The sequence below is a fragment of the Lynx rufus genome, unplaced genomic scaffold, assembly GCF_022079265.1.
Source record: "Lynx rufus isolate CCGP_SWC_20201006 ecotype Redwood Valley unplaced genomic scaffold, mLynRuf1.p SCAF_7, whole genome shotgun sequence".
In the NCBI taxonomy this organism is placed as follows: Eukaryota; Metazoa; Chordata; class Mammalia; order Carnivora; family Felidae; genus Lynx; species Lynx rufus.
In genome coordinates, this window is record NW_025814889.1 from 51,790,411 (window position 1) to 51,812,161 (window position 21,751).

The window sequence follows — 21,751 nt, forward strand, 5'->3', positions numbered from 1 at the left end:
GAGCACTTTGATAAGCATTTGTAAATAAATTTCTGAAAGATCATTTCTCATGAAAATCAGAAAATCTGCTTCTCTTCTATGCTAAACAATTTGAAGAAATCCAGATCTTTTCAAGACATCAACAATCCATCATGTGGGGCAATTGGGGAAATGTGATGACTCCCACTGTGTTCATTGCTCTGAGTGACAGAGATTCTAACCCAATTTATTCGATGCACATATTTCCAGAGTACAGTAAATAGGCCACTTAATTTCATTTTCTTTCACAGAATGACCCCTGCCCATAAACATTTCATATTGAATCTGTCATTTATTACAGTTTGAATTGCCCATAGCTAGCCATGTGGAGTTGTATTGAGCACTTATATCTTTATTTTTTCCAACCTACCCACAATCTGAAAATATGCAGAATTAAAAGCTTCCTGCCTCTTTGTGGTTTCTAGAAGTGGTTTTCAAAAGAACCAATGGTGATTTAACTCAGATATATCAGTTATGGCTGCATCAGGACTGTCTACAAATAAAAATAAATTTTAACATTTTGAAGCACACAAATTCACCTTCAGGTCTATAAAAAATAACCAAAGTACAAAGGTAAAATTTTGTCCACAGAAGTTTTATAGTCCTTTCTTTTGCAGACAGAACTTCCATTACATTTATATTCACAATGCTTCCACACTGCAATAAGAAAGTGTTTTTCTCACCTCAACAATTTCTGTGAGCTACCTTCCCTACTTAAATTCAAAACAAATTTGTGGTAGTTACTTAGCATTTCTAAATTGTGGTCAACTCCTTCAACACAGAAATCCTCCACACTGATTGAACAATAGAATCTCCTGGGGAGATTTTAAAATAAATCCAAAAACCAAGTGCTCCCAAATATTCTGATTTAATTGGTCTGCACTGGGGCTCAGGCATCAGTATTCTCAAAGCTTTTCAGGTGTATTAAAACCCAGAAAAATTAGGATATTTTTCGATTTTCGAAAGAGAGCCAAAATAAATCTTAATTTCAAAACAACTTGATTTCCTTAGATTTTTGCTTGAGTAGACAACTCTGACCCCACTGTGTCTTATCATTTCAGATATATCCTCAAAATCAAATATAAAAAAGTTGTGGATAAGAATTCCTTATTGTCTGTTCTTCCTGTCCAAGAGAGGCCCTCAGTGTTCAAATAGTCCAAATACCTCGTTTACAGATGAAGATCTCTATGATAAAGGAAGCTTAAGGGACTTTTTACAGGTCACCAGTCTACTTAAGAATTGAACAAGAACAAGAAGGCAGGGCTGACTTCTCTTCACAGGTTTTACTACCTTAAACTGCCTCCCTTCCTGCCCTTAGGTGTCACACCTTGCTCCATGAATGCACTGTGACATTCTCACCAACATACAAGAATCTCCTGCCTCAGCTTTGCCTGTGGTCTGCTTTGGGACATGAAACCTATTAGACCTAGGATTAGCAGAATCCCAAAGAGTTTTATAACATCAGATCCTATGAACAGGCTGGCTGCTCGGATCTGGAGTTTTTTCTATTCTTGGTTCCAGAATGCCAGGCCATGGATGCACATAGGATCCTATAGCTAAAAGTGACAATAATTATTTTATTTCAACCTTTGATTTCACAGCTAGAGGAAACAGGGACACAGAGAGGGTAAACCAGCCCATCTCTTCTCCCAGTGCCATGGATTTGGGGTTGGTTTTTCTAAGCATAAGAATTTATACAATTTTGAAATAAAATATATCCTTAAGGGTATTCCAGAAAAAAATATTTTGAAATGTTATATTTAGCACTGTGGCCCTTTTTCTAATGGCATCTTATTCAAAACCTCAGAGTATAAGAGTGATGACCAGGCCATGTATGTGTTGTTGGGTGAGGAGTGAGAGAGGGGAAATTTAAAATCCTGGAATCCAACCTAGTTGCCATCTCCTCACCACCTTTCTAAAGTCCACCTCCAACCATCAAGCCACAGGGGGGAAAAAACTACTTTGAAAAACCACAGAGTTTATCAAAGAAGTTCAAAGAAGTTAAGCTAATTCAGGCTAGTTAATGAAGATAGGGTGCAGATGTCTTGATATACTCTGGTGTGCTTTTCTCAAAATAAGCTGTTTCCCATCTTCTATCTTCATAATGGTGTTTTTTTTTTGTATGCTTAATTTTAATTGACTTAATAAACCTTTTAACAGTAGTACTATAAAAACGACTGTGGTCCCCACTGGCCTGGGTATTAAATGTTTCCATTTTCTTTTCTTTATGAGACCACCATCACTCTTAGATGCATTCTCTTTGGATTTTAATTCCACTAATGGTCTTCATCATCCTCATATTTTCTATTTACAGAAGTCTATGGGAATTTATTTGCCATGTTTGCAATACCTCAAAAGATATTATATGTAATCTATTATCAGAAAGTGAATTAGCTAATATCAAACACAAGAGAGCTCAAAGAATGGTGCCAAACATCCTTTCCCCCATGAATTTCCTTGAAGTATGTGTTATATTAGCCTCACTTGGACAGCTAGAAGTTTATTCTCACTATGCTCTCTATTGCTTGATGTCTCTTCATGCACATACTTGAATTAAGTGTTCTGACTTCATTCTGCACAATATGCCTCAGGTTAAGGCCATGGCAGCTGTTAATCCAGACTTCATCTAAGGAGAATAATGACAGATAGTGACAGTTATTCTTGAGTCCCTTCATCCACTGTAGGATTCAGTTTAGATCAGTTATATTTGCAAAGTGAGGTATACCCAGGACATATAAATATAGTAAGGTCATAAATATAATTCACTGTACAACTTAGATATGAAGAAAAATGCAATTAATAAATCACACTTTTCCTCATGAGTTCCCACCCTGTAACTAGTGAGAAAAAACTTTACAACAATGACAAAATATTAGTCAATTCAGTAATTTAAATAGTTATTTTAGAAATAAACAGTCTCATTTGGATAAAACATTCAGTCACTCAGACAGCTTCTTGACACCCTCATTCTCTTTCTAATAGGGTGTCCGGATACACGGGATCAGAAGGGAACAGATTCTTTGTCCTGGTGACTTTTGATATCCAAATCAAATGCACGTTTTAAACTGGTGACTGCTTGTTACAGCTAGTATAGCTCATTATTGTGGCTGTTCTAGCTTGGCTAGGGTTTACTAGCACTCCCTGAATTACTTGGTCTCTCTTAGGTACTATAGAGTTCCCAGTTGACCCCAGCTTGAATAGTTCAGTCAGGTGCCATTATTACAAACACTCTTTATCCCCACCACATGACCCCTTTTTGGGGACTCTTCACCTAGATATTTTTAGCTGTTTCTACATCTCATCCCTTCTATACAAAAAACAAAGAAGGCCCAATAAAGTTAAACTCAGGAGCTTCTTCTGTGTCCTTACCACAGGGCCCAAAGTTTAATCATAACACAAGTAGGTACAGGAGTGGCTCAAGATGTGGTTTTCCTCCAGGATTTGAAACACAGAGTGTTAGAGGAGCACGCGCTGTCTTCAACATTTTGCTGTGCTCATTCATCTAACATTCCTCCACATCTGCCTTGCCAAGGCAGAAGAGGGGGAAATTGGGACACCTAGGTCAGCCATACTCATTCTACTTCCTCTTTCTCTGTCTTCTGCTTCCCATAATCTCAAATTGCTAGAAAGTGGTGGCAATCTCCACCCAATACGCCACATCCTCTTTCCTCATTCCTGTTAACCCTTAAGAATGGACAGAATATTTTCTATAAATGCTATGGAAAACATTAACATCTGTGCCCTCCAGGTTTGGTGTTAGACATGCTCCTTCCTCTTCCATTCTGCCTGAAGCTAATCCAGAACTTTTTCTAGGCAGATGGATGCTTCAGAAAATTTGGGGGAAGGTTATATACTCTATAATGAAAAGTGATATTAATAATTTTCAAATAATTATAGCATTAAGCTGACTTTTAGGTTGCTAATACTATCCCCTCTGCATTATTCTACCAAAAAAAAACAAGTTTCTTTCTCCAGCTGAGGGAGGGATGGAACAAAGGGATAAAGAAAATTCAAAATTCATCCTAGAATAGTCTTGGGTCATATAAAAATATCTGTCTAGTAATGTTTACAAATTATACTCCCTTGGACAGACACTTTCTAATAATGTCTTTAGACATGGAAAATAAAAAAGCAGGACTCAGAAAGCTAAAGGTTTAAAGAAAGCTTTAGTTGTTGGATTTTTCCTTCATATTTTGCATAGTTTGTGTAAAGGGAAAAATGAAATTATATAGTTTTTCATTTTTTTCTTTTTAGTTTCAACTTTTTATTTAAATTCCAATTAGTTAAATTACAGTGTAATATTACTTTCAGGAGTAGAATTTAGTGATTCATCACTTACATACAACACCCAGTGCTCATCTCAAAGTGCCCTCCTTAATACCCATCACTCATTTAACCCATTGGCCTGCCCACCTCTCCTCCCGCAACCCTCAGTTTGTTCTGTAGTCTGTTTTATGGTTTGCCTCTCTTTTCCCACCATGTTCATTTGTTCTGTTTCTTAAATTCCACATATGAGTGAAATCGTATAGTATTTGCCTTTCTCTGACTTACCTATTTCAGTTAGCATAATATTCACTAGCTCCACCCACGTTGTTGCAAATGGCAAGATTTCATATTTTTTATGGCTCAAATATATTCCATTGTGTGTGGGGCATATATGTATGTGTGTATATATATATGTCACTTCTTTTATGTCCATTTAGTCGATGGACATTTGGACTCTTTTTATAATTTGGCTATTGTTGATATTGCTGCTATAAACATAGAGGTGCATGTATCCCTTCAAATCAGTATTTTTGTATTCCTTGGGTAAACAGCTAGTAATGCAATTGCTGGATCATAAGGTAGTTCTATTTTTAACTTCATGAGGAACCTCCATGCTGTTTTCCACAGCGGCTGCACCAGTTTGGATTTCCATCAACAGTATAAAAGGGTTCCCCAGGGTTGGCATCCTTGCCAACATGTTGTTTCCTATGCTGTTAATTTTAGCCATTCTGACAGATGTGAGGTGATAAGTCATTGTAGTTTTGATTTGTTTTTCCCTGATGATGAGTGATGTTGAGCATCTTTTAATATATCTCTTAGCCATCTATATGTCTTCTTCGGAACACTGTCTATGTCTTCTGCCCATTTCTTAACTGGATTATTTGTTTTTTGGATGAGGAATTTGATAAGTTTTTTATAGATTTTGGATACTTTTTATCAGATATATCATGTGCCAATATCTTCTCCCATTCCAAATGTTGCCTTTTAGTTTTGTTGATTATTTCCAACATTTTACAGAAACTTTGTATCTTGAAGCCCCAATAGTTCATTTTTGCTTTTGTTTCCCTTGCCTCAGGAGATGTACCTAGTAAGAAGTGGCTCCCGCTGGGGTCAAAGAGGTTGCTACCTGTGTTCTCCTCAGAATTATGATTGTTTCCTGTCTCACATTTAGGCCTTTCATCAATTTTGAATTTATTTTTATGTATGGTGTAAGAAAGTGGTCCAGTTTTAGTCTTCTGCTTCTTGCAGTCCAGTTTTCATAATACCATTTGTTGAAGAGACTGTCTTTTTTCCATCGGATATTCTTTTCTACTTTGTTGAAGACTAGTTGATCATGTAATTGTGGGTCCATTTCTGGGTTCTCTATTCTAGTCCACTGATCTATGTGTCTGTTTTTGTGCCAGTACCATATTATCTTGATGACTACAGCTTTGTAATATATCTTGAAGTATGGAACCATGATGCCTCCAGCTCTGCTTTTCTATCTCAAGATTGCTTTGGCTACTTGGGGTCTTTAAGGGTTCAATACCAAGTCTAGGGTTGTTCTAGCTCTGTGAAAATGCTAGTGGTATTTTGATAGGGATTGCATTAAATGTGTAGGTTGCTTTGGTCCTTATAGTCATTTTAACAATATTTGCTCTTCCAATCCATGAGCAAGGAGTGTTTTTCTATTTCTGCGTGTCATCTTCAATTTCTTTCATCAGTGTTTTATAGTTTTCAGAGTACAGATCTTTTACCTCTCCGGTTAGGTTTGTTCCTAGGTATCTTACAGTTTTGGGTGCAGTTGTAAATGTTATTGATTCCTTGATTTCTCTTTCTGCTTCTTCATTGTTGGCATATAGAAATGCAACAGATTTCTGTATGTTGAATTTTATTCTGTGGCTTTACTGAATTTGTGTATCAATTCTAGCAATCTTGGGGTCGAGTCTTTCAGGTTTTCTACATAGAGTATCATGTCTTCTGCAAATAGTGAAAGTTTTACTTCTTCCTTGCCAATTTGATTGCCTTGATTGCTGAAGTTAGGACTTCCAGTGGGAGTCGACATCCCTGTCTTCTTTCTGACTGCAGAGGAAAAGTGCTCAGTTTTTCCCCATTGAAGTTGACATTAGCTGTGGGTCTTTTGTATATGGTGATTAAGATGTTGAGGTATGTTCCCTCTTATCCCTACTTTGTTGAGTTTTTTATTAAGAATGTATGCTGTATTTGGTCAAATGCTTTTTCTGCATCTATTGAGAAGATCATGTTTCTTATCTTTTCTTTTATTAATTTGGTGTATCATGCTGATTGATTTGCAAATATTGAACCACCCTTGCAACCCAGAGATAAATCCCACTTGGTCGTGGTGAATGATTCTATTAATGTATTGTTGAATTTGATTTGCTAGTATCTTGTTAAGAATTTTTGCATCCATGTTCATCAGGGATATTGGCCTATAGTTCTCTTTTTTAGTGGAGTCTTTGTTTGGTTTTGGAAATCAGGGTAATGCTGGCCTTGTAGAATGATTTTGGAAGTTTTCCTTTTATTTCAATTTTTTTTGGATAGTTTGAGAAGAATATGTATGAATTCTTCTTTAAATGTTTGGTAGAATTCCCTGTGAAGCCATTTGGCCCTGGATTTCAGTTATTTTGGAGATTTTTGGTTACTGATTCAATTTCTTTACTGGCTATGGGTTTGTTAAAGTTTTCTATTTCTTCCTGTTTCAATTTTGGTGTCTATATGTTTCTAGGAATTTATCCATATCTTGCCCAGATTGCCCAATTTGTTGGCATATAATTTTTCATAATATTCTATTATAATTGTATTTTGTGGTGTTGGTTGTTTATTTATTTGTTAAATAAAGTTTATTTATTTATTGTGACACAGAGAGAACATAAACAGGAGAGGAGTATAGAGAAAGGGATAGAGAGAATCCTAAGCAGGCTCCATGCTGTCAGTGTGTAGCCTGATGCAGGGCTCGAACTCATGAATTGTGAGATGATGATCTCAACTGAAATCAAGAGTCAGATGCTTAACCAACTGAGCAACCCAGGTGCCCCAGTTTCTATGTATTTTTTTTAATTTCTTTTTTAATTTCCTGGTTGATCCATTCATTCCTTAATAGGATGTTCTTTAACCTCCATGTATGTGTGGTCTTTCCAAAGCTTTTTCTTATGGCTGATTTCAGGTTTCATAGAGTTGTGGTCAGAAAATGTGCATAGTATGATCTCAATCTTTTTGTACTTGTTGAGGATTTACTTGTGACTCAGTGTGTGATCTATTCTGGAGAATGTCCCATGTGCACTTGAAAAGAATATGTATTATGCTGCTTTTATTCTGCTCATAAAATATTCTGAATGTATCTGTTTAAGTCCATCTGGTCCAGTGTATCATTCAGTGCTGCCACTGTTTCCTTGTTGATTTTCTGCTTAGATGATCTGTCCATTGATGTCAGTAGAGTGTTAAAGTCCCCTAATATTATTGTATTATTGTCAAAGAGTTTCTTTTTGTTATTAATTGTTTTATATATTTGGTTGTTTCAAGTTGGGGGCATAAATATTTTCAATTGTTAGATTGTCTTGTTTGAGGTACCCCTTTATTATGATACAGTGCTCTCCTCATCTCTTGTTATAGTTTTTGGTTTTAAAATGTATTTTGCCATGGATGCCTGGGTGGCTCAGTCACCGCCTTTAGCTCAGGTCATGATCTCAGTTTGTGAGTTCGAGCCCCACGTTGGGCTGTGTGCTGACAGCTCAGAGCCTGGAGCCTGCTTCAGATTCTGTGTCTCCTTGTCTCTCGGCCCCTCCCTGCTCATTTTCTGTCTCTCTGTCTCTCAATATAAATAAACGTTAAAAAATTTTTTAAATGTATTTTGTCGCACAAAATTATTGCTGCTCTGGCTTTCTTTTGACATCTATTTGCATAAAAAATATTTCTCCATCCCATTACTTTGAATCTACAGGTGTCTTTAGGTCTAAAATGAGTCTCTTGTAGGCAGCATATAGATGAGTCTTGTTTTTTTTTTTATCCATTCTGACACACCTGGGTCTTTTGTTTGGAACATTTTGTCCATTTACATTCAGAGTAATTACTGATAGATATGAATATAATGCCATTTTAATGCTTATTTTGTCATTGTTTCTAGAGATTTTCTGTTTCTTTTTCCTACTCAAAGAGTCTCCTATACTTCTGGCAGGACTGGTTTCATGAACACAAACTCCTTTAGTTTTTGTTTGTCTGGGAAACTCTTTCTATGCTTCTATTCTAAATGATAGATAGCCTTACTGGATAGGATATTTTTGGTTGTTGGGTTTTGCATTCAGCATGATGAATATACTATGCCACTGCCTTCTGGCCTGCCAAGTCTCTGTGGAGAGAGCTGCTACTAACCTTATTTGTCTTCCCTATGAATTCTTTTATTTTGCTGTTTTTAAGATTTTTCTTTACCACTCTATTTGGCAAATTTAACTACTATGTGTCTTGGTGTTGGCCTGCTTTTGTTGATTTTGATGGGAACTCTCTGTGCTTCCTGTATTTGGAAGTTTGTTTCCTTCCCCAGATTAGGGAAGTTTCTCAGCTATTAGTTCCTCAAGTAAACCTTCTGCCCCCTTTTCCCTCTTTGTCTTCTGGTACTCCTATGATACGAATGTTATTATGCTTTATGGCATCACTGAGTTCTCTAAGTCTACTTTCATGTCCAAGATTTTTGTTTCCCTCTTTTGATCAACCTCATTATTTTCAATAATTCTATTTGCTCTGTCACTTATTCAGTTCCCTGCTTCTTCCATCTTTGTGGTCATTGCTCCAGTTGATTTCAAATCTCAGTTACTGAATTTTTCATTTTGGCTTGATTGTTTTTAAGTTGTTTTATCTTTGTAGTAAGGAACTCCTTGGTGCCTTTTCAAGTCCAGATAGTATTCTTATGATTGTTTGCTTTAAATTCTGGATCAGGCATATTACTTATATCAGTTTCAATTAGATCCCTGGCCATGACCTTTTCTTGTTCTTTCCTTTGGGAAGAATTCCTTATCTTGGCATTTTGTTTAGATCTTTGTATTCTTCTGTGTTCGGAAAGCCTATAATGTTTCCTGCCTCTGAGAGTAATAGCTTTATGAAGAAGAAGAGGTCATATAATGTTCAGGAGCTGGCACTTCAGGAAGTATCTTTGGTGTATGCCTCACACACTCTGCCCCTGTGGTATGGCTGCTCTCCCTCAGGTCAGTCCTCTTCAGGGTTTCTCCTTGCCTGTAGTGGGGAGTGTTTGTACCTTGGCCAGAGTGTGGTGAGATTTACCTAGGTATGCTCTGACCTGCCTGTTAAAAAAAGACCTGAATCTATTTCCACTAGAGCTGATGCTTTGCAGAACTCTATGGTCAGTAGATGGGGTGCATGCAGGGGGGTTGCACTGGTCTTCTGGCAGAGGGATGCACCATGCTGGTTCTCAGGCACACTTTCCCTAGAAAAGCAGTACAGCAAGAGCTCAGGGAGGTGGGAGTTGGAGTATACAGGTTAGGCAGCTAGTGTTGGCCCTGTGCTGTTTACTAAAGTTAGTTTATGCTGAGGGGAAAGGAAGGGAAAGGGCACCAGCCCACTCCTTTGTCCCTGGAGAGAGAAATTCAGGCTTGCTGTTGTCAGGAAAGCCCTCCCAAAAGAGCAGATACTTCCCCTTGTGTGTTATAGGTGTTTTTCAGACTGCTATTTTCACATTATCTGTCTTCAAGTTAGTGCCTGCCTGGACAAGTGCAGTGGACTTTTTGCTCTGTCCCGACTGAGTTTTAAAATTCCAAACTTTAGGGAGCTAGTGTGTCAGGGATCTGTGCTGGTCTTCTGGGGGACAATCTCACTGCACTGGGATTGGTATGGGTTTGACCCAGAAAGGCACGTGCACAAGAGCTCAGAAGTGTAGAATTTGGAACAAAACACACTAAGCAGCCAGTGTCTGAGTTAGCTGCCCTCAACAAGTGTCTCTGCACCTATGCTGAGGGGAGGGAGAGGGAATTGGTGCCTGCTGGCTCCTTTTGTCCCCAGAGAGACAATGCCACCTCTCTCAGATACACTCTAAGAAGGGGTGAACTGTCTCTCCCAGTACATTTGAGGTGATCCACAGATTGAACCCTCTGCCTCTGGGTTACCTGCCTGCCCACTCTACAGTAATGCTGCAGTACCCTCAAGGCTTTACACCACCCATGTCATGGACCTCTAAAACTCTAGTCTTTGAGCGCCACTGGTTTCAAATACTCATAAAAATCGGCCCCTCTTGTTTTCCCACTCAGTGGCTTTGGGGAAGTGTTTTCCTTGTGTGATCCCCTATGTGCTCTTCTCTCTCCCCATGTCTCCACAACCAGGGCTCTCTCCTCTCTACAGCACCTGTGATCTGTTTCTCCCCAAAACCATGTCTCCACACCTCCTACCTTCCACAATGTGTCCTCCTCTCTCCTTCTATTTGTAAAGTTTTTTTCTGCTTTCCTTAGTTCGATTTCTTAGGTATTCATAATGATTTGACATTTATCTAACTGTGTTCAAGGGATGAAGCAAGCCTAGGGTCTTCCTACTACTCTGCCATTTTAGCTCCTCCCCACTCTATACTGTTTTCAAAAGACTCACTTGATGCCTTAAAGTTCTTTATAAACTTAAATTTAATTTTTGTTGACTTGCTGACATTTTTATTTTGGTATGTTAAAGTCAGAGACTGTCCTCCCTGATCAATTGGAACATTTTATCAATAATCTAATTCATATATATAATCACATGTAGATTCTCTTTTAATTCTATATGGATCTATGGATTTGGATGTTACTGAAGCTGTTAAAACCATCCATGAATTCTTCCTGTCTAAAGGCTTCTTGTATTCACTCTCATTTACAATGTTAATACAACCTATTTTTAAACATTCAGACTATGAAAAATCTTTCTATTTAGAAGCATTTCCTCTGTGAAGTACAACTATTTTGAATCTGCAGATCATATGCTAACTTAAATCTTTTCTTTCTATAAATTTAGAGCTCATACCTTTAATGATGCCCAAGGAATTTAGTCATTTTGTGGAGCAAAAAATGTTCTGAAGGGTTGATGTCTTCATTGATTTGAGGCACTCATAACTCCAAGAATATAAATCTAAGATTCTTAGTCTTATCTTGTAATCAATATTGTTGGAAATTAAGGAAAAATTCTACCTGTCAGAAACTATTTTGGAAACAGTTTTCTCATGTGGAAAATAAATGTAACTATCTGTGAACATAGCCATGCATGTGGTATATTAGAAATTAACTACTAATCAGTTTCTAGGCTTATAGAATATTGTATTCCTTTCTAGCTACTGAATGAAGCCACTAAAATAGCTGGTTATGTTTACATTTCAAAAGAAAATATTTATAGATTATAATAACTTCCCTTATGAAGTGACTCCTGTATGTCTGTATGTGTTGTCTTTTGTAGCAAGTCCATTCTCGGGTCTATGCTATTCAGCATGACATTACAGAGTGAGCCTCCCATAGAAATGATAGCTCCAGGAGTATGGGATATAAGCCAGCCATCCCCAGTGACCCTACAGGTAAGTGTCAGACTATGAGATTAAAATATGTATGGCAAGGAAAAAGAGTATTCATGGCAAGTATTGGTTGATGAGTAGCTTGTCAATTATAGAAACAATTTTATTCTAGGATCACACATTTTAATAGTCTTCTCTTTCTCTAACCTGCTGGGATTCATAAAACCTCTGGTGCTTTTATTTTGTATCCAGTACTCTCAAAGCACTTTTCTCCCAGCTTACATAATAGCAATTTCAAGCCATTCTCCACCAAACATGATCATAAAGGAAAGGGATGGAGCATTGCCATTAGCATATTCATTATGTGTATTCATTTTCCTGTCCATTGTCTGAAAACAGTCATTGGTGTATATTATTAACTTGATACCTTACACCTGTCTCTGCATTGTGTCATGTTTCCTTAAAATACTTCAAGTTTGTGTTTCCTGTATGACTAGTGATTAGCTCAGCAGTGGGGGAGAAACTTCAAACAAAATCTATCCAACATACTTTTTTTTTTCTTAAGGTCTCTCTTCTTTCTGTGATTTGTAATCATGAATAAGAGGTGGCTAATGATTCTGAGCTTTGGTCCTTACTGCTGAGAGCTCCTTGTGTGTTCATCATTATAAGTGATCATATTGGTCTGATACATGAAGCATGGCCACTCCCATATATGGAAGTGCAGGGAATGTGAACTTTCCATATCTATAAGGAAAAACTGAGAACTGCTATCTGGATAGCACTCTAGAACTGGATTTCTCAACCTCAGTTGAGTACCAATGACATTTTGGGCCAAATAACTCTGTTTTGAGGGCTGTATTATGCATTGTGGGACATTTAGGAGTATCTTTGACTTCTATCTACTAACGTGCTGGTAGCACCTAAATCAATTAAAACTGCCTCTTGATATTGTCAGATGTCCTCGAGGGATAAAAGTTGCCCTCAGTTGAGCATAGTTGCTTTAAAGAAAGATAGTGGAGCCTCTAAGCTCTTAAGTTTCTAGGCTCAGGGTGAGGGACAATGTTTAGCAAGATGGATAGCAAGATGCTGAAACTGGAAGAGAAAAATAATACCAATAAAAATGTGGCTTCCACTCTGAAATAAGTCCTCACCAAGAAGTAACCAAAGGTCTATTTCCAATTTACAGACATGATGATGAAGTGTTTGCTCGATCTTGGCACAACATCATAGACACTCAACATATGATGGCTTATTGATTAGTAGATGTCCCATTGTAACAGGAAAACTACCTTCTTTTAAGAGGACAATGCATTTTTTTATCAGACTATTCCTTGCCAGATTCAAACTACCTCAGCTTAATGAGAATCTTCCAAGTCTGATCATTACCAGAGCTTTAAGGATATAAAGTTATGATTAGAAGGGTCTTTATCAGGAGTAGTGGGGGTGGAAGAAGAAGGGAGACTAACAGATGATTCTTCTCAGATGAGAGGAATAGCTCCTTTAGAACACAGATCCTGGCAAGTGGAATATACGGACAAGTTTCAAGTATTCAATAGCAGCATAGATTTTCAAGTAGACATCTGGAGCCATAACTAAATTTATCTTACATAAAAAAGGAGAGGCATGTAAATCACTCAAAAGTATGCAAAAAGTTAAATCAATAAATTTTTATAAAATAATTTCAAATTGTATAGACATACAAGGAAACTTCTCAGGATATTTTTAATTAATGATGAAATATACAAAATAAAATAGGAGTTATTAAGGTATTAAAGTTAAAACCCTTAAGGACCAAAATCACTCTAATTATACACAGCTAAATTTAGAGCAGAATCTTTCAACCTAAAGATTATAGTGAGGAAATTAGAGTTCTGCAACCAGTGTTTGTGTTAAGGAATCAAGATGGGTCTCAGGGAAAAGACATCAGGTTCAGAGTTAGAAAATCTAGATTATAGTCTTAGCTCTTTAACAAAAAACTTTATGACCTTGAACAAATCACCAAACCTATTTTCACCTCTGTACAATGAAAGGGTTACACTATGCCTATCCAACTTCTTGAAGATTGTACTTTTCTGATCGTCTTTATTAGACAGACAGTTACTGCCACATGGTAGCCACCCTAGTATGATAAGGGATGTGATATGGCACAGAACCTGAATCCCTCAAGTCCATCATTTTTTTGGAGGGGAGGGGGTTCTATGGCTGACGCACAGACCAGAAGCAGTGAATGGTGTGAAGTAGATCTGAGTTCAGAAATGGAGACAGATTATTGCATGATTCCATTTACCTGGATCAACTTCCTACCTCTCCCTGTATACAATGTAGTACAGTGGCTCTATCACAATTTAAGAACCAAAAGCAGAGTTTTAATCAATGTTGCACTTGCTCTATTCTATATTCCTCTACTACCCCATCCCCCTATTCATGTCTACATTCACTATATTCTGGTTTGCTTGTTATTCCTAGTTGGCCTATCCAGTGGTTTCACTTCTCTTCATACTAGCCCTCTCTGCAACTTTTGGCACTCTCTCTTCCCCATTACAAAATACTCTTCTCTCATTATCCTTTCTGTTTCCTTCCCAGGCTCCCTTTCTGCTAATCCTCTCTGTTGACAAGTTCTCAAAGGTTCCATCTGCTACCCAATGCTATTCTCAGTATATATACTCTCCCTGGAAAAATTTCTTAAAAAGCTTTCTTGAGATAAAATTCACATACCATATAATCTTCCCATTTAAAGTATGCAATATAGTATTTTGAGGTTTTTTTTTAGTTTTTTCAAAGATACGTACAATTATCATCAACATCAATTTTAGAGCATTTCATCACTTTAAATAGAAATCCCATAACTTCAGCTATCACCTCCTATTCCTCCATTTTCTCCAACTCTAAGAAACTACTAATCTACTTTTTGTCTCTATAGATTTTCCTATTCTGCACATTTCATATAGATCAAATAACATAATACTTGGTCTATTGTGACTGGCTTCTTTCACTTAGCATAATGTTTCAAAGTTCATCTATATTGGAGCATATATCAGTATTCGTTCCTTTTTTGTTATTGAATAATATTATATTGTATGGACATACTACACTTCATTTATCCATTCATTAGTTGATATGCATTTAGATTGTTTCTACCTTTTGACTATTAAGATAGCACTACTGTGAACATTCGTGTACAAGTTTGTGTGTAGAGAATATGTTTTCATTTATCTTGGAGATATATATATATATATACACACACACACATATACATATACATATACAACACACATACACATACATAGCACTGGAATTGCTAGCTTTCATTCATTACTAAGGTTTTGTTCACAGTATGTATCCAGGTTCATTTCTTAGTCTATCTCTAGTTCAGGTTCTTTCACACCACAAGCTTCAGGCAAATATGGCCATATACCTGCTAAAACTCCCAACTGGATATTCCGTAGACAGCTTCAAAGACAACATATCCCAAACTGAGCTCACCTTCCTCTCCAAATTACTTTCACCCCTGAATTATTTATGTTTATGTCCCCCATATACCCTCACTTCTTTCATTTGCCTCCTCCTTGTTTATCCCTACTCATTCAGTATATACTGTATTCTGCCAATTTATCGCCCATATGTTCCCCAAGTGTATCCTCTCAATTTGCCACATCTGCCCTAGTTCAGAAATTCCCTCCTAGGTTACAACAGTTTAGCTGGTTTCTTTGCCTTTAGCTTTGTCATTCTTTCATTCAGAATCCATATGTGATCCTTCTAAAACTTAAATTTGAACCTGCTACTCTTATATTTATACTCTTCAATAACTGAACACTACCTAGAGAATTAAGTCATGCTTTACAGTATGACCCCCCACACACACATTGTTTTTCTTACCATTCCTTGTCTGACACTTCAAGCTCCAGCAACTTTGAAAATGTTGTTTCTGACATGCACTGTCCTGCTTTTAGCTTATGTGCATTTACAAATATGGTTTCCTCTTGCAGTGTGCCCTCCCTCTTCGTTTCACCATCCACTGCCCACCCCTCCTCTGACTTTGTGTAATTAATATTCATCTTTTAGAATCCACAGGCCCTTCCATAGGAATATCTCCCACATGCTTTCCTCTGTTTCTACCCCAAGTGGGGTTAAGTGCCCTTCCTCTGTGTTCACATAATAACCAATAAGATTTTTTTCAACACATGGGCCACATATTTCTTTCTCATTGACTTGTTTTTCCTATTGACTTCTTGATTTCTGAAAGCATTGAGTGTTTTATCCCCAGAATCCAGCATAGTACCTGATATCTAATATTTCTAAAATTGATGCTGTGCATCTATACCTCTGATCACTATAATAACCCAATCTACAGATGTTTCTAAACTTAACACTTTGGTCCGCTGATTAGAATCCAGATACTAGAGTGTATGGTTTTTCCTTTTATGTAAGTGGCCTTCTTCTTCTTTTTTCTAAGTTTATTTATTTATTTTGAAAAAGAGAGACAGAAGCATGAGTGGGGAAGGGGCAGAGAGAGAGAGAGAGGGGGAGAGAGAGAGTCCCAAGCAGGCTCTGCACTGTCACTACAGGGAGTCTGATGCAGGGCTCAATCTACGTAAGATCATGACCTAAGCCAAAATCAAGTCAGACACTTAACTGGTGGAGCCATCCAGGCACCCCTAAGTGGCCTTCTTCTTAAACCAGTTCTTCCTTACTCACTCACCCAAAGTATTTTACTTTACCTAACATTTTATTACAGGCTTACTTTTCATTATCAACAATGTTAGGGGGAGGCAACATTCTTATTATTGATATGAGTCCTTTGAACACAGTACATTTGCATCCTAATGTATCAGAGATTTGTTTTGTTTTGTTTTTTCTTTACCATCTCTGCTGAAGTGTCTTATGTGTCCCTCTTTTACAACTCCTTCCTTAAGACTTACCAAAACTGCCATCCAGTTGGTAGGTATGCTTTCTTGCCCCTGAACTACTATAGCCCTTCTGGTCTAATAGTTGTGTGCCTTATAAAATCCAAAATACATCTACAGTCTAGAGAGTAGTTCTTTGAACAAGCTGACAGAATCATGGGGCCCCACGCTAGGCCCATGGGCACCTATGGCCATGGATGCTAGGGACATTCACAGAAGCTCCTTCAAGGCATTCCAAGTCATGAAATCATAGTAGGAACCATGGTGGTCAAGTGTAAATGAAGAAGGATGAGGAGAGGAAGTGAAACAAGATAGATAAACCAAACACAAGAAACCAATATCCAAATATATAAGGAGGTGTGAATCAGAGAGTTGATGATCAGGTCTGAATATTTTCCCATACCCCAGAAGAAAGAGCCTCATAATTTTTTGTTGTTATTTTTCTTGAAATCAGGAGTATATCCTCAATGCTTGAGGCAGGAATGTAACAAATAGGTATCATGGCACATGCAATGGAGACATTTGAGATCTCTGGGATTACTCCATTAAAAATAATTTTGAGACCAAAGGCAGGCTTAATTAATCATAATCACAGAAGAAGACCAGAGTCTTCTTAATTAGGCTTTAAGTTCTCTGAAGGTGAGGATACTTTTTATATCCTCCATAATCCGTGGTACCCAAAAAAAATTCTAGAGCAAATATAATGACATACACTTTAGGGGAACTTCACTTCTGTGAAAAATTAGAACAAACATCATCTGAGAGAAATTCTAATCTTTTCTATCAGTGGCTCAAGAACCAGTAATTTTATCTTCATAACATATGAGATAATGCAATTTGTATAAGGTGTCACTCATATATCAGAAATTCAAAATTTGTAAGTGAAATATATCAAATAATTTATTATATATTTGTGCAAAGGGATATTTCTATATTTTCATCCAATAGCTTTAGTTTCCTCACCCACCCTGCCCTCTACTTAAAACCAACATGAAATGGAACTAGCTCATCAAATACTATTGCCAGTATTTTTTTAAGTTTATTTATTTATTTTGAGAGAGAGAGAGAGAGAGAGTGCATGTGAGCAGGGGAGAGGCAGAGAGAGAGGGAGAGTGAGAATTCCAAGGCTCCGTGCTGTCAGTACCGAGCCTGACATGGGGCTTGATCTCACGAACCATGAGATCATGACCTGAGCTGAAATCAAGAGTCAGACACTTAACTGACTAAACCACCCAGGTGCCCTGATTTCTAGTATTTTTATTTCATGTGTTTAAAAATATTTGGGCATGCAAAGAGTAACTTGTAGCCTGCTAATATTAGAGTTACTTCTCTCTAAGACACCCAAATTAATCTTTTTTTTTCAAGAGGCAGAATTTATTATAATATTATTTTTCTGTGACTTAGTTCTTTTATCATGTTGGAGTAATAAGTGGTACAGTATAACACAAATTATACCAAAAACTTATGTAGCAACAAATTGTAGAGGTTATAAAATTGCTAAAACTTTTTTCTAGTAAATAACCCAAATAGATTCAACTGTATTTCAAACTATATCCTACAGTCTACCTTATAGTGTTCCTCAATTTTCTCTGAGATCCCAAATGAACGTAGTTCAGCAAAGAAAAATTATTTACATTTTTCAATATGAAAAAAATGTATTAAAACATTAAACACACATATGGAGCACTAAAATATCTAGCTCATTTACATAATTTGAAACGGTATATTTTGTTAACAGTTTTTTTTATTTACTAGAATCATATTTTCACTGAAACATGATTTAATGGAAAGCATATTCTGCCCAAAAAAAGGCCTGAATTCTAGCCCTATCTATAAAGCTAAATGATAGAGCCAGAGCAAAAATACTCTATTTGGTTATACACTTGCAAAACAGATCTTTACCAGAGATTACATGTCTACAGAGTCGTTCATAGCCCTGTAGATTCCAGAGGAAGAAACCAACATAAAGTAATTATTTTTCTATTCCCAGGTGTTTACATGAAAATCTATAATTACCATTTGCAATTTTTATCATTTAATAATAGAAACACATTTTGATACTGAAATGTAGAAAGGATAATTTCAGCATTAAACAAAAACATAATATTTAAATTTATGAAACCTCAAATATTCTTATTATTTTTCTCATTTTTCCTCACACAACATTACAGATTACTAATTTATACCATTTATATAAATAATTGAGTATTTTCCAAATACCATGTCTATTTTAATACCAAGTTCAAACCCTAATGATTCTTTTAAAAATATTTTTAAGTAATAAAGAGCACAGACACATAGGAATTTTCCTTTAGTTTCTACAAACCTAAGATAGAGATTAAATTAATGGTGCATTTTGAGGTATTCAATACATGACAAATCTTTTTTTTTTTATTTCAGATTGCTTTTCCAGCTACTGAGTGGGAGTATATGAAACTTGATTCTGAAGAGAATAGAAGTAAACCAGAAGAACCACCAAAAGAGTGTTTAAAACATATTTCCAGACTTTCACAGAAACAGTCTCCCTTACTGTAAGTGACCCAGGTCTTGTGAGTGAATTTTGCCTGACGTTCATAATACCAACAACCATATTGGAAGCACTGGTATCTTTAAAGAGTGAACCTTCTAACAAAACTCCTTTCATTTTCTAAAGTGACACCTGTTGGATGATCAATTAATGTTTAGGAGCCAAATTAGAATTTTTATGTTTTTTAAAGATTTTTCTCCCATGGCATTTAGCAACTTTAACTTTAGTCAAAGGATGAATAAAAAGATTGGAAATCATTTAGTTTGGTACAACAAAGCAGAGACTGATTAGATATATTTCAGTGTTTAACAATGATAAACCATTGCTCAACCATCCTTCAACTGAGTAGAAAGTTGTTTTAGTAGATTGGAAAAAGCAACATTTAATTTTTATGCATATTTAAAAAGAATAGATATAAATCATGTTTTAATAGTACTAAATTAGTGGCTAATGTGTACTTAAATTTTGTCAAGCACTCATTCTCTGAAAAATGATATCAAATCCCAGGAAGAACTATAAGAGAACTAGTGATATTGGTATTTTCTACTTGGTAATATCTAATCCATCGCTGATGGTGCTCATTAATAGCATGCAAAAGCATAAAACTTAAGAAGTAACTTTTTAAGTATATACTGTGGTGATATATAATGTGATAAAGCTTTTTATTCCAAGAATAAGAAATTGTTTAAATATTTTGAACAAGAGAGTAATGTGATCTAAATAATCTTTTTGAGTGATCTTTGTACCACAAGTTGAAGAATGTATTGTAGAGAAAGAAAGAATGGAAGCAGTAGAGCAAGAAGGTTGATATAATTTTTTAAAGCAAGAGGTCATGGTGGTTAAGACTAGGGTGATGACAACGGACATTGTTAGAAATGACTAGATTTGGGAGACGTGTTTTGCAAGTTGAGAAGACATGACTTGATGAGTAATAGCAATTAGGGGATAAGCCAACTGAGAAAGCAAGAAATCAAGTTAAGTCAATAGAGGATCCAAAGTTTTGAAAAATTGAATGGGCAGATGTTAGAGTCATTTTCTGGAGAAGGAATAAGTTTGGGCCATTTCAGACTGAAGTGTTCAGTATGATCAAGAGTTCTGTTTTGGAGAATCTTATTGCTGCCCTGATTTCTAATTTCACTTTGTAATACTCTTTTCCTCAAGCCAGTGACATCAGTCTCCATGTACTTCCCGTCGCAGGGCCTTTTCATTTGTTGTTCCCTTTACCTGAAATATTCCTTCTTCAGTTCTCCACATGACTGAGTCATCTCATTCTGTAGGTCAGGTGTGCACTGAACTGTGATATTCTCAAAGAGTTCTTTGACTCCCCTATCTAGTGACCTTTTTCTCTTTACTCTCTACCTTATTACCTTTTATCATCACACATAACACAATCTATTGTCATCTTCTTCATTAATGCATTTTTTCCTTGTCTTCCTCATTAAATTGTAAGAATTGAGAGAGCAAGAAACCCATTTATCTTGTTTGTCACTATATTTCCAGTACTGTACGCTGTGCTTAAAAATGCTGCAGTAGTGCCTGGGTGGCTCAGTCGGTTAAGCATCAGACTTCAGCTCAGGTCATGATCTCACAGTTCGTGGTTTTGAGCCCCAGATTGGGCTCTGTGCTGACAGCTCAGAGCCTGGAGCCTGCTTCGGATTCTGTGTGTGTGTCTCTCTCTGCCCCTCCCCTGCTCATTCTTTGTCTCTGTCTCTCAAAAATAAATAAACATTAAGAAAAATTGTTTTAAATACTACTTGTAAAATAAATGTTATAATGAATAAAGTTCCCCTCACATAGTATCTGATATAAAAAGTTACCTTAAGGGTTGTAAATGATGGACATTCTCATAGCCCTTATGATACATTTTGATAATCCATTGTTATACTAAACTACTGTCAACTAGGTGAAGCATCTTTTCCTACCACTTACTCAAAAATATAAAAGATGACATTTAACAAATGTGTCACATATCAGACTAATATGTTTTTAATTGGGGATTTTTTAAATATGAAAAAGATTCCATGCTTTGAAATTTTAAATATACTCAAACAAAAAGACATCAAAGCAACAAATAATGACAGTAACTTCCTTTAAATATTGGGAGTTTGTGTTTTTAAATTTACCCCAGTGAATCTCAACTTGTTTCAGTCCTCAGTTTCTACTTAAATTAATAATTTACACATAAAACAAGCAACATTTTCCTCTGTTTCACTTACTCAAATACAATTATTAAGCTCAATACAGGACAATTTTATTCTGGATTCTGAAAAAGAACAGCCTTCAATTTGACAAAACTTGTGTTACAATCAGATTCACTTAAAAAAAAGAATCATATTTACTTGTTTCAAAATACCACATTTTGTCATTTAGTTGATGACAATTATTCCTTCTTTCAAATTGATCAAATGTAATCAGAGTCAGGAAGTTCAGACTCAATGAAATTCAATGAAAATATACTTACAATATTTGTAAAAATTTTAAAATATATATATATATTTTTAAAAGGTTTTGTTTTTATTTATTTTAAGAGAGACAGAGTGTGAGTAGGGGAGGGGTGGAGAAAAAGGGAGAGAG

General features: G+C 36.3%; 1 protein-coding gene across 2 annotated transcripts in view; it reads left to right on the top strand.

Annotated features, from left to right (window-relative positions):
• Window positions 1–21,751, top strand: part of PIK3C2G (phosphatidylinositol-4-phosphate 3-kinase catalytic subunit type 2 gamma) — a 337,991-nt gene that overhangs the window by 82,659 nt on the left and 233,581 nt on the right. For both annotated transcript variants that reach the window (XM_047066883.1, XM_047066884.1), the window contains 2 exons: window positions 11,695–11,809; window positions 19,051–19,181. In XM_047066883.1, coding sequence (XP_046922839.1) covers window positions 11,695–11,809; window positions 19,051–19,181 — 246 coding nt within the window. The remainder of the gene's footprint in view (window positions 1–11,694; window positions 11,810–19,050; window positions 19,182–21,751) is intronic.